At 44.5% G+C, this 12,660-nt stretch overlaps 1 protein-coding gene across 1 annotated transcript in view; it reads left to right on the top strand.

The window, feature by feature from the left end:
- Positions 1-12,660, top strand: part of LOC119973788 (mucin-19-like) — a 129,383-nt gene that overhangs the window by 96,030 nt on the left and 20,693 nt on the right. Inside the window, exons 50-51 of the mRNA XM_038812212.1 lie at positions 5,733-5,791; positions 7,381-7,482. Coding sequence (XP_038668140.1) covers positions 5,733-5,791; positions 7,381-7,482 — 161 coding nt within the window. The remainder of the gene's footprint in view (positions 1-5,732; positions 5,792-7,380; positions 7,483-12,660) is intronic.

Consider the following 12,660-nt stretch of genomic DNA (forward strand, 5'->3'; position numbering starts at 1 on the left):
GATGTTAAATTGATGAATTCTTTATCATTAATGGCACTTATTCAGTGAGATTTTTGAATTGTACCCTTAATTTTTGGAGTTTTATATTACATCCATGGATCCTTACTGTGGTGAACGTATTGTACCAACCATTCACCACTGTTTTTCATTGTATCACGCTGTTGCCCATGTGGGCTCCACCTATAGACCATTGTACTGTACTACACGGAATGTATCATGTTGGTGCACTTGTGGGCTCCACCCCTTGCTCCGCCCCCTTGAGGGGAGGTATAAAGAGCAGCTGCTCTGTAGGCGGTTCTCACTAGCAGAGCAGTGGCAGACCGGCACTGTTCTAGTCTATTAAAGCCACTGTTCACTTCAACTCTCTGTCTCGTGTGAATTGATGGTCGCATCACTTACAAAATGGAGGCCTAACACCTATCTCTCCATCTCCATTGGCCCTGTCTAAGTGCACCTCTGCCAGCTGGGCTGCCCACCCCTTTAATTCAGTGATTTGTTTCAAGTGTGACTGGCTCCCTCCTCCTGTGTTCTTGCTCTCTTGGCAATTTTGGCTTAACGTCTGCCCAAAACGAACAGACAAGATGGCATTAAGAGGAATTGTATGTAGCAATTTCACGTATTCTTCTCGTGCTTCCAGTCTTACAAATAACCCAATAGATTGTGCGGGTGTTGATTGATGCTCTGGAGATTGTCCAGAAGGGGTCTGGACCAGCACACTCCAGAATAGTGATCCCATCCCGGTATAACGATAAGACTGAGAGAGGCATGTCATTTGTGGTGTTTTCTGGTGCACTGAGCATCTCATCCCCCTTCCAGATAGCATGTGAGCTCTCTCTGTGGAAAGGTGAGGGAGCCATCGTGATCTTTCCACCTGCAGAGCAGGTAGATTGCAATGGGGCAATGAGGCATGACCTTATTTCCTTGCTACTGTGGCTCATGTCTCCTGTAACATTCATTGAGGTTGGTGTAAGCAGCTGAGGGTTCACCTACTGTGGTGAATTTATGTCATTCAACCCCTTGCGGCACTGGAGATCTGACCTGGTTATGGAGACCCTGGGCTCTGATTGCTCTGGAAACCTGCACCCATGCAGGGTTGGTCTCCCTGCTTTGTTTCCTCCTCGTCCCTCCTGGCCTCCACTGTATTGAAGAGAACGCCTGGAAGATATTGCTAAACTTTGGCACTGGAGGACCCAGTCCACTACTTACCATCACAACCTGTATGGTAAGTAAGTTTCAGTCGGGTCGACTTTTTAATATAGCACTTGGATACGATGGCGGCGAGTACATCATCCAATCCGCCCTGCTGTGATAGTTCTGGAAATCCTTGACTACGTAACCAACGAGGCAGGGGCCATGCACATTTCCATTGGCCTCCACAGCTGGAACTGTTCTTCGTCCCACCCTGGCCTCAGACAGGAGAATTTCGCCCAGAGTGCACATGAAGAAAATAGAAGGGGGTCGTAAGAGACACTCTGAAGTAATCACTGATCATTTTCATGTTCATATTTATTGGATGATTCAGACTGGCAGAAGGAGCCTGGAAGATAAGAACAATTTCCTGAATCAACAAGTTCGAGAGCCAACTGGAGAGAATACTTTCCCAGGCCCGATAATGTGCAAGTTTTGCTGGAGTTGTATGGGGCATTGGTGAGGTCACATCTGCCGCACTGTGGGCAGTTTTGGTCTCCTTACTTAAGAAATGATATAATTGCATTAGAAGCAGCACAGGGAAGGTTAATTTGACTAATTTTTGGGTTGAAAGGATTTCCTTATGAGGAAACGTTGGATGAGCGAATCCATTTTAGTTTAGAAGAACAAGAGGTGATCTTATCGAAATATTGTAAGGTCCTGAGGGTATTTGACAGGTGGGTTGGTCCCCTTAATGGTGAAACCAGCAGGCACAACTTAAACACAAAGGTCTCCCATTTCAGACATGCGATGTGGAGAATTGTTTTCCCTTAGAGGTTTGCTTTTTTCTGTGGCAAGCTCTTTTCCAGAAGGCAGTGGAGGCAGGGTCAGTGAAGGTTTTTAAAGGTGAATTAGATACTTGACTGACCAGGAAGTCAAAGATTATAGGGGTGGACTGAAAACGTAGAGTTAATTGAGGCCACAATAAAATCAGCCATGATCTTATGAAATTACTGAACACATTGGAGGGACAGAATGGCCTACACCTGCTCCGTTTTTGTAATTTCTTAATTTCTGATTTGATTCTCTGTCTTGTGCTCGCTTTACTTAGGACAAACAACAATAAGTACACCTTCTGAAACTCAAAATACTGATAAGTCATATTTTTCTTCCATCATATATTTTCTCTGCTAAACATTCCCAGTAAAGTGTCCTGATACCGGTACATAAATTCTTTGTATATTCAGCTCATCCACCTTTTGTTATTGTTTCTCCTCCTGCACCTAGTGGTGCACATGGTGGACTTTCATCTGTTCCCACAGAGAATATTACCTGAAACAGGTCGCTAACCTCTCTCCAGAGGCAGTTAGCCTGAGGGGGGGCGCCACTCCACATCAAGCATGGCTGACCAAGACTGAGTCTCTCTCATTCTTCCCACGTGCCATTGGCCCGGGTTGGAAAGATTTCACAGGTCGTTACTCAACCTGTTGGCCCTGTTGTGAACACCCCTTTCTTGACCATCAGCTCCTGGTGTGAGACGTTTCACCGCGAGCTTCTGGTTGAGAGGCAGCAACACTATCCATTGACCCCAGAAAACCTCTGTGCCCATCCACGTGGAAGTGTACATATCAGCACTAGTTGAGTTGTGCTATATTGCTGGTGACAAGTTTCTTTCATTCATTGCACTGGCTTTGTTTTTTTATGGGAAACAAGTAGAATGATAGAAAATAGTATAAGTTTAATGTAATATTTAAAAACATTTTCTGTGCCCTGTGCTAATTTCTGTGAACATAAGCATGTTGGCCTTTCCTTTCCTCACTGAGTTATGATGTACCTTTATTTTGGGGTTGAGTGAATTTTGAATTGAATATCTTCTGAAAAAATGTATGTTACCTGGTATTCCATATCTCTGGAAGCCAGAGGATTGACAAGCTCTATTTGTATTTCGAATCTCAGAGCGTAATTTAATGCCTCACCAAAGCCAGGTGCAGACAGTAGAGAGTAGATTTGCGACGCCCACAATATTTCATTTCTGTTCTGAATGTGATCCAAGGGAAGAAGGCTTGTAGATGGCCTTTGCATTCACGATGAAATGGAGGCCCTTCATCATAGAATTTATAGTTAATTCGACCCATCGAGTCTGCACCAGCTCTTGGAAAGAGCACCCTACCTGAGCCCACACCTCCAACCTAACCCCCTAACCCAGTAACCACACCTAACCTTTTTGAACACAAAGGTCAATTTATCATAGCCAATCCACCTAACCTGCACATCTTTGGACTGTAAGAGGAAACCAGAGCACCAGGAGGCAACCCACCCAGACACAGGGAGAACGTGCAGACTCCGCACAGACAGTGACCCAAGCTGAGAATCGGACCTGAGACCCTGGAGCTCTGAAGCAACCGTGTTAACCATTGTGCGACCGTGCTGCCCACCTCAAAGTCTCATCAGACCTCCACTGGTATTCAGTCAGCAGTGCGTGGGGCCAGCATCTCACGGGTAGCCTAGGGGGGGGGGGGGGGGGGGGGGGGGTGGTTCCTATTTATCGGGTACTTAGCATACTCTGTACCTGATCGAGGGGGCAGTCATTGGGAAGGGATGATGGTGGGTGTTGCAGGGGGCGTGCTTCTGAGTACCATAACAGCACATCCCGCTGATTCCTCCAAAGATACCCAGCCTGCAATCCACATCCAGTTTTTACTCACCTGCGGCTTGGATGCCTCGATGTTCCTGGGCTTTTGGTGGATACATCACTAGGAGGTCACCGGTCCCCTAGTGATACTGTTGGCAATGAGTTGGTTAGAAGCTCTCATGGGGTGGGGCAGGGTGGGAGGGGAGATTGGATTTGTTTGTTGAACATGCTTTTTCCATCCTCTGAATTGACATTGGTGTCAAAGAAAATAAGTGTTCAAATGGAGAAATTAATGAAGTAATAATAAGTGGAGTGTGTTGAGTAAAATCTTTGAATTACCCACTTTATTCTTTGCAAAATAAGTCATGTTATATTTTTAAAAATGTAATTTTAGTTGAAAGCAGCATCTAATTATTGTTGATGAAAGCTAATCACTTGTTTTATAACACCGTGGTAGTCACCCTGTCACTGTTCAAAAAATCACCTGTGTTTGTAGGCAACCTGAACCAAGAACTGTTCTCAGGCTCAGCCATTACAGGCATGAAGTAATGGCTGTGCCGGGCCTGACTCAGGATGATAAGGGATCGGTAAATCCCGCGAGAGGCCTCTTGCAAGATTTACCCAGCTCATTACGCCTTGCGAGATCTAACAGGATCTGGAGAGGCGTCGCGATCTGCATGTTCAAGTGCGTAGTTAGCCTCACTTGATTATGTCTACGCCGGATCTACCCAGCACCCCTTGCCTCGGAGATCCCGGCCGAGCGCATGCACCAGGTGGAATGGCACTTGCAGTTTATCCTCAGCTATCAGAGGCCCCGAGTGGTAGGCCAGGGCAGTACCCTGGCACTGCTGATGTGGCGCTGTCTGGGCACCTTGGCAGTGGCAGCCTGGCACCCTGACAGTGCCACCCAGGCACCATGACAGAGCTACCCTGGGTGCCACTTTGGCATTGCCAGTTTATAATGGCTAGGGTGCCAGGCTGGCAGTACCAAGGTGCCCAGGTAGCATCTTTCCCGTGCCAGGGATCCGGCTCAGGGGTGCTCTATCCTTATGAGGTAGGGTAAGGTGGCTTGGGAACTCTTAATCATTGCATTGGGGGTCCCGGGGTCGTGTTGGGGGTTTGAGAGATCGGGGTATTGCCAAGGTACCTGTGTGCTAGAGGGAGTGCCAAGGTACCACCGTGTCTTCCCCTGACCACTGATGAGCCGAATGGCTCATTTAAATATATTGATCTGGATTACACCCAGTGAGGATGAGATCCAGATCGCGACCTCTCACCAGACTCCGTTGAAGCTTGCGAGGATTTTCAAGCGTCGCAGATCTCACGAGAGTCCTTTCACGAGACTCAACGGCCTCGTCTCAATACCAGGTCAGGCACAACAAGGCCGTTAATTCGCCGTTGAACCAATATCTACTGAGACCAGATACCATGGTGGCTAGAATTCTGTGGCCGGTTTTTGAATCTCAGTCAGTGCTGCCTCTTGAGGGCAGCACGGTGGCGCAGTGGGTTAGCCCTGCAGGCTCACGGCGCTGTGATCCCAGGTTCGATCCCGGCTCTGGGTCGCTGTCTGTGTGGGGTTTGCACATTCTCCCCGTGTTTGCGTGGGTTTCGCCCCCACAACCCAAAGATGTGCAAGGTACGTGGATTGGCCATGCTAAATTGCCCCTTAATTGGAAAAAAATGAATTGGGTACACTAAATTTATTTAAAACATTAAAAAAAAAATGCTGCCTCTTGAGCCTAATGCCTAAGTCAATACAATATAAACTTGTTGTATAATTGAAGGTCGCCTTGATATCTTTGATTAAGCAGATATATCTAAGACTCTTCCCTACATTCAGCAGATGGAGCTTAAATTCTGCCCTCTCTCCTCCTGAAATTCTATCCATCATCTATTGGGTTTATTTCCTACCGATGCATCTATATTTTGGCTAGTTTGATTATTGTCTCAATGTTTATTTGTTGTTTTCAAGGCTTTACCCAGTCAACACTTAACGTTCCCAAGACTGAAACCACAGTACCTGCATGTAAGGTGTGTCATATATATTTCTGATAAAACAAGACTTTCTGTGTAAGAACCATTAAAAAATATATTGGTATCTCCTTAACTTTCACTCAGAAGAATCATAGAATCCTGACAGTTCAGAAGGAGGCCATTCGACCCATCGAGACTTCACAGGCCCTTGAATGAGCAGTGTGCCCATTTACGAGTGTCCACCTGCCCAATCCCTGTAATCCCATAACCTAATTTGCACATCCCTGTGTCATAATATACACCAGTATATCATGGTGCAGACACACACTGATGGACACACACAGGGACCAATCAACATGTACAAACACTGCAGCCAATCACCAGTTAGAATACACACACTATAAAGGCAGAGGGCACCACGGTTCCCACTCATTCTGGGTGCTGCCTCTGAGTGTAACAAGAACTCATCCAGCCCAGCACAGACTTACAACATGTGCTGAGAGAATCAACTGGTTTGGACAAGGCTTAGGTCTCTAGTTTAAGTTAGCATCACTTAGACCCACAGTCATCGTGTGTTAGTTAGTTAGAAGTAGTTAATAAAATTGAGTTGAACCTTCATCAATGTTGGAAGTGTCTGTTCATCTCTCAAGTCTACACTAGCCAACACTTGACCCTGGTCATCAAGGGACAATTTAACATGGCCATTCTACCGAACCTGCACATCTTTGGACTATGGGAGGAAACCAGAGCACCCGAAGGAAACACACGCAGACATAGGAAGAATGTGCAAACTCCACATAGTCACGCGAGGCCGGAATTGAACCCGGGCCCATGGTGTTGTGAGGCAGCAGTGCTAACCACTGTGCCGCCCCTCTACCCCCCTCTATGGTAGAAATTCTGCCATAATATGATAGAGTTTCTATTCATATATGTAAACTTTACTGTGGTCAGCCTGGAACAACATCTTAAACTTAGCAGGAAGACATCCTGTGTTTATTGTTCATACATAGCTTTGAATACACAGCTTGGGTGAAGCCCAAGCAATATGAGATTACCTCTTCCAGATAGACTCACACTACAACAGAATCTTGGCATCTCTGTCAGTTTATTTCTGTGTACTTTTATTTTCTAAAATGTTTTGTTTTCCAATTAAGGGGCAATTTAGCATGGCCAATGCCTACTCTGCACATAGAACATAGAACATACAGTGCAGCAGGAGGCCATTTGGCCCATCGAGATTGCACCGACCCACATTATGCCCTCACTTCCACCCTATCTCCGTAACCCATGACCCCTCCTAACCTTTTTGGGTCTTTTTGGGTTGTGGGGGTGAGACCCACGCAGACATGGGGAGAATGCGCAATTTCCACACGGACAGTGACCCGGGGCCGGGATCGATCCCGGGTCCTAGGCGCTGTGAGGGAGCAATGCTAACTACTGCCCCACCGTGCCGCCCTGTTTATTTTTGTGTACTATGTTGACATTCGTTTTTAAAAAAAAGTTCTCATTATCATGTTTGTGACCTCTGTTCACTACTTTAAGTCTGAAATGTAAAATTCCTACCCATTCATTGTGGTCATTAAATTCCATCCTTGTCATTTTCACACAATCACAGCTTTTTTTTAAATTGTGTTTTTCATTCATAGGATGGACGCGATCCTAATAACTCATGCATTTACTACAGCTGTGAAGACAATGTCGAAATTATTCACGAAACAACCTGTCCGGAAACCAAGAACTGTTCTGAGGTTGGTACTGTGGAAGCGGATATGCTGTAATACACTGCTGTTACAAATTTAAGGCTGAGCAGTTGAGTTTGATTTGCAGACCCAGCATTGCCTATTTACCATGTTTTCTGTTGTTTGACCAATATTCTATCCATTCTGAACCATTTCCTTACTTTTATGCCTGGATTTTTCCAAACTATACCTCAAACAAATAACTTAAATGACACCTAACTGAATGCCTTCTGAAACTATATTCTCTCTATCTATCTAGAGAATCACCTTATCAAATCTCCCACCAAAATTTGTTCAACTTTACTTGCTTTCAAAAAATGATGCTTCCTGCCCTGAATGAACCATAAGGTCATAAGACCATAAGACATAGGAGCAGAATTACGCCATTCAGCCCATCGAATCTGCTCCACCATTCAATCATGGCTGATATGTTTCTCATCCCCATTCACCTGTCTCCTCCCCTTAAGCCCCATCCCCTTATTAATCAAGAATCCGTTTTTCCCTGCCTTAAAGACACTCAGTGATTTTTTTCTCCACAACCTTCTGTGGCAAAGAGTTCCACAGATTCACCATCCATTGACTGAAGAAATTCCTCCTTATCTCAGTTTTAAAGGATCGTCCCTTCATTCTGAGGTTGTGCCATCAGGTTCTAGTTTTTCCTACTGTGGAAGCATCCTTTCCATGCCCACTCTATCGAGGCCGCTCAGTATCCTGTAAGTTCCAATAAGATTCCCCTCAACCTTCTAAGCTCCTCAATGACAAGCTCTTCATTCCAGAGATTATTCTTGCAAACCTCCTCTGGACTGTTTCCAAGGCCAGCGCACTCTTCCTTCGACATAGGGCCCGAAACTGCTCACAGTACTCCAAATAGGGTCTGACCAGAGTCTTATACAACCTCAGAAATCCATCTCTGCTTTTGTATTCAAGCCCTCTTGACATGAATGCTAACAATGCATTTGCCTTCCTAACTGCCGACTGAACCTGTACGTTAATTTTAAGAGAATATTGAACTAGGCCTCCTAAGTCCCTTTGTGCTTCTGATTTCCTAAGCCTTTTCCCATTTAGAAAATAGTCTATGTCTTAATTCTTCCTACGAAAGTGCATTGCATAGCCTCACACTTTTTCACATTGTATTCCATCTGCCATTTTTTTGCCCACTCTTCCAGCCTGTCTAAGTCCTTCTGCTGCCCCCTGCTTCCTCAGTACTACCTGGCCCTCTTCATTTCTTTGTTTCATCTGCAAACTCACCAACAGTGTCGCCAGTTCCTTCTTCCAGATCATTAATATATATCGTGGAAAAAGTGTGGTCCTAATACTGACCCTTGAGGCACACCACTAGTCACTAGCTGCCATCTTGAAAAATAGCCCCTTTATCCCACTCTCTGCCTTCTGCCAGGCAGCCAATTATTATCCATGCCAGTATCCTACCCTTAACACCATGGGCTCTTACCTTCCTTAACAGCCTCCTATACAGCACCTTGTCAAATTCCTTCTGGAAATCTAAATAGATCACATCCACTGATTCTGATTTGTCCATCTTCCTTGTTACCTTCCCAAAGAATTGTAACAGGTTTGTCAGGCATGACCTCACCTTGACGAAGCCGTGCTGACTCAGATATATTTTATCATGCACCTCCAAGTACTCCGCAATTTCATCTTTAATAAGGGACCTCAAAATGTTACTGATGACCAAAGTCAGGCTAACTGGCCTATAATTCCCCAACTTCTGCCTCCCTCCTTTCTTAAACAGAAGTGCTACATTAGCCATTTTCCAGTCCTCTGGGACCCGCCCTGCCTCCAGTGATTCCTGAAAGATCACCACCAATGCCTCCACATTCTCCTCAGCTATCTCCTTTCACACCATAGAGTGTAGTTCATCCGGTCCAGGTGACTTATCTATCTTTAGATCTTTCAGTTTCCCTGATCTTTCTCCTTAGTAATGGCCACTACACTCACCTCTTCCCCCTGATTCTCTTGAAGTTCTGGTATCCGACTGGTGTCTTCCATCGTGAAGACTGATGCAAAGTAACTATTCAGTTCCTCTGCCATTTCTTTGATTCCTATTGCTACTTCTTCAGCCTCATCTTTCAGTGGTCCAATGTCTATTCTTGCCTTTCTTTTACCTTTTATGCATTGATAAACACTCTTGCTATCTTCATTTATATTAATAGCTAGCTTACACTCATTTTCATCTTCTCCCCCCCTTATTGCTTTTTTAGTTGTCCTCTGCTTGCTCCTAAAGGCTTCCCAATCCTCCGGCTTCCCACTGATCCTCGCCGCCTTGTATGCTTTTTCTTTTGCTTTTATGCTGCCCTTGACTTCCCTCTTCAGTGATGGATGCCTCATCCTCTCCTTAGCATGTATCCTGCTCCTTGTGCCTCCGGAATAACCCCCGAAATTCCTGTCATTGCTGTTCCACTGTTTTCCAATCTAGGCTCCCCTTCCAATCAACTCTGGCCAGCTCCTCCCTCATGTCTATGTAGTTACCTTTATTATTCAATTGTAATGTTGATACATCTGATTCTAGCTTCTCCCTCTCAAACTTCAGGGTATATTCTATCATATTGTGGTCACTGCTCCCTCAGGGTTACTTCATCTTAAGTTCCCTCATCAAGTCTGCCTCATTACACATCACCAAATCCAAAATTGCCTGTTCCCTAGTGGGCTCTGTCACAAGTTGCTCCAAAAAAAACATCTCTTAGACATTGCACATATCTCTTTTCTTGGGATCCACTACCAACCTGATTTTCCCAGTCGACTTGCATACGTATTGAAGTCCCCCATGACTATTGTAATATTGCCTTTCTTATATGCCTTTTCTATCCCCTGATGTATTTTCTACCCCAGATCCTGACAACTGCTAGGGGGCCTGTACATAACTCCCATCAGGGTATTTTTTCCTTTGTGATTCCTCAACTCTACCCACAGAGATTCTATGCCTTCTAATTCTATATCGCTTCTTGCTGTCGATTTAATTTAATTCTTTACTAACAATGCAACATGCCCCCTCTACCCATCTGTCTATCCTTTTAATGGGACACATTTCCTTGGATATTTAGATCCCAGCCCTGATATTCTTGCAGCCATGTCTCTGAGATACCCACAACATTGTATCGGCCATAGGCAGCTGGTTAAGTGTATTCCTTGAAGAGTATAGAGGTGGTTGGAGTAAAGTTGAGGGGAATCAGGAGAGCAAAAAAGGGACATGAGATTGCTTTGACATATAAGGCAAAGGAGAATCCAAAGTGCTTCTACAAATAAAGGGGGAGAGAGTAGGGCCTCTTAAGGATCTACAAGGGCATCTATGTACGGATCCACAAGAAATGGGTGAGATCCTAAATGAATATTTCACATCAGAATTTATGGTTGAGAAAGGCATAGATGTTCGGGAACTTGGGGAAATACACAGAGATGTCTTGAGGAGTGTTCACATTACAGAGGAGGAGGTACTGGAAGTCTTAAAGCGCATCAAGGTAGATAAATCCCCGGGACCTGATGAAATGTATCCCAGAATGTTGTGGGAGGCTCGGGAAGAAATTGCAGGTCCCCTAGCAGTGATATTTGAATCGTCGACAGCCACAGCCTGAAGACTGGAGGGCAGCAAATGTTGTGCATTTGTTTAAGAAGAGCTGTAAGAGTAAGCCTGGGAACTACAGACCAGTGAGCCTTACTTCTGTATTGGGTAAATTATTAGAAGTTATGCTGAGCGACAGGATCTACAGACATTTAGAGAGCAAGGACTGATTAGGAAGAGTCAGCATGGCTTTGTAAGTGGAAAATCCCAAATTCTTTTTTTTATACCATTTTATAAATATTTTTATTCTCCTTTTTCACAATTTTTCTCCCGGATTTACACCCAACATCAATAACCAACAACAAATATCTCAAACCCCATAACAGTAACAACGATCCCATCCTCCCACCATGCCCAGACATCAGCCCGCATGTTAACATAAACAAATGACAAAGAAAACAAATTTGATTGAGTTTTTTGATGGGGTAACCAAGAAGGTAGATGAGGGCACTGCAGTCACTATTGTCTACATGGACTTTAGTAAGGCCTTTGACCAGGTAGTGCATGGTAGGTTGTTTCATAAGATTAAATCTCTTGGGGTCCAAGATGAGATAGCCAATTGGATACAAAATTGGCTTGATGACAGAAGACAAAAGGTGGTTGTAGAGGGTTGTTTTTCAAACTGGAGGCCTGTGACCAGCAGTGTGCCTCAGGGATCAATGCTGGGTCCACTGTTATTTATTTTAATGATTTGGATAAGAATTTAGGAGACATGGTTAGTAAGTTTACAGATTACACCAAAAATGGTGGCATGGTGGACAATGAAGAAGGTTAACTGGCACTGCAATGGAATCTTGATCAATTGAGCCAGTGGGCCGATGGATGTGAGCTGATACATTTTGGTAGATCTAATCAGGCAGGACCTACTCAGTTAATGGTAGCATGTTGGGGAGAGTTATAGAACAAAGAGATCAAGGAGTACAGGTTCATAGCTTCTTGAAAGTGGAGTCACAGATGGACATGGTGGTGGAGGCAGTCAATATGCTTGGTTTAATTGGTCAGAACATTGAATACAGGAGTTGGGATGTCTTGTTGAAGTTGTATAAGACGTTAGTAAGGCCACACTTGGAATACTGTAAGAAGTCTTACAACACCAGGTTAAAGTCCAACAGGTTTGATCTTTAACCTGGTGTTGTAAGACTTCTTACTGTGCTCACCCCAGTCCAACGCCGGCATCTCCACATCTTGGAATACTGTGTACAGTTCTCATCACCCTATTATAGAAAGGATATTATTAAACTAGAAAGAGTGCAGAAAAAATTACTAGGATGCTAACAGGACTTGATGGTTTGAGTGAAAAGGGGAAGCTGGATAGCTTGGGACTTTTTTCCCTGGAGCGTAGGAGGTTTAGGGGTGATCTTATAGAGGACTATAAAATAATGAATAGCATGGATAAGATAGATAGTCAACATCTTTTCCCAAAGCTAGAGGAGTCTAAAACTAGAGCACATAGATTTAATATGAGAGGGGAGAGATAAAAAATGGTCCCGAGGGCGCAATTGTTTCACACACAGAGGGTGGTGAGTGTTTGGAACGAGCTACCAGTGGCAGTAGTAGAGGCGGGTACAATTTTGTCTTTTAAAAAGCATTTAGACAGTTATATGGAAAGAGGG

The sequence above is a fragment of the Scyliorhinus canicula genome, chromosome 11, assembly GCF_902713615.1.
Source record: "Scyliorhinus canicula chromosome 11, sScyCan1.1, whole genome shotgun sequence".
In the NCBI taxonomy this organism is placed as follows: Eukaryota; Metazoa; Chordata; class Chondrichthyes; order Carcharhiniformes; family Scyliorhinidae; genus Scyliorhinus; species Scyliorhinus canicula.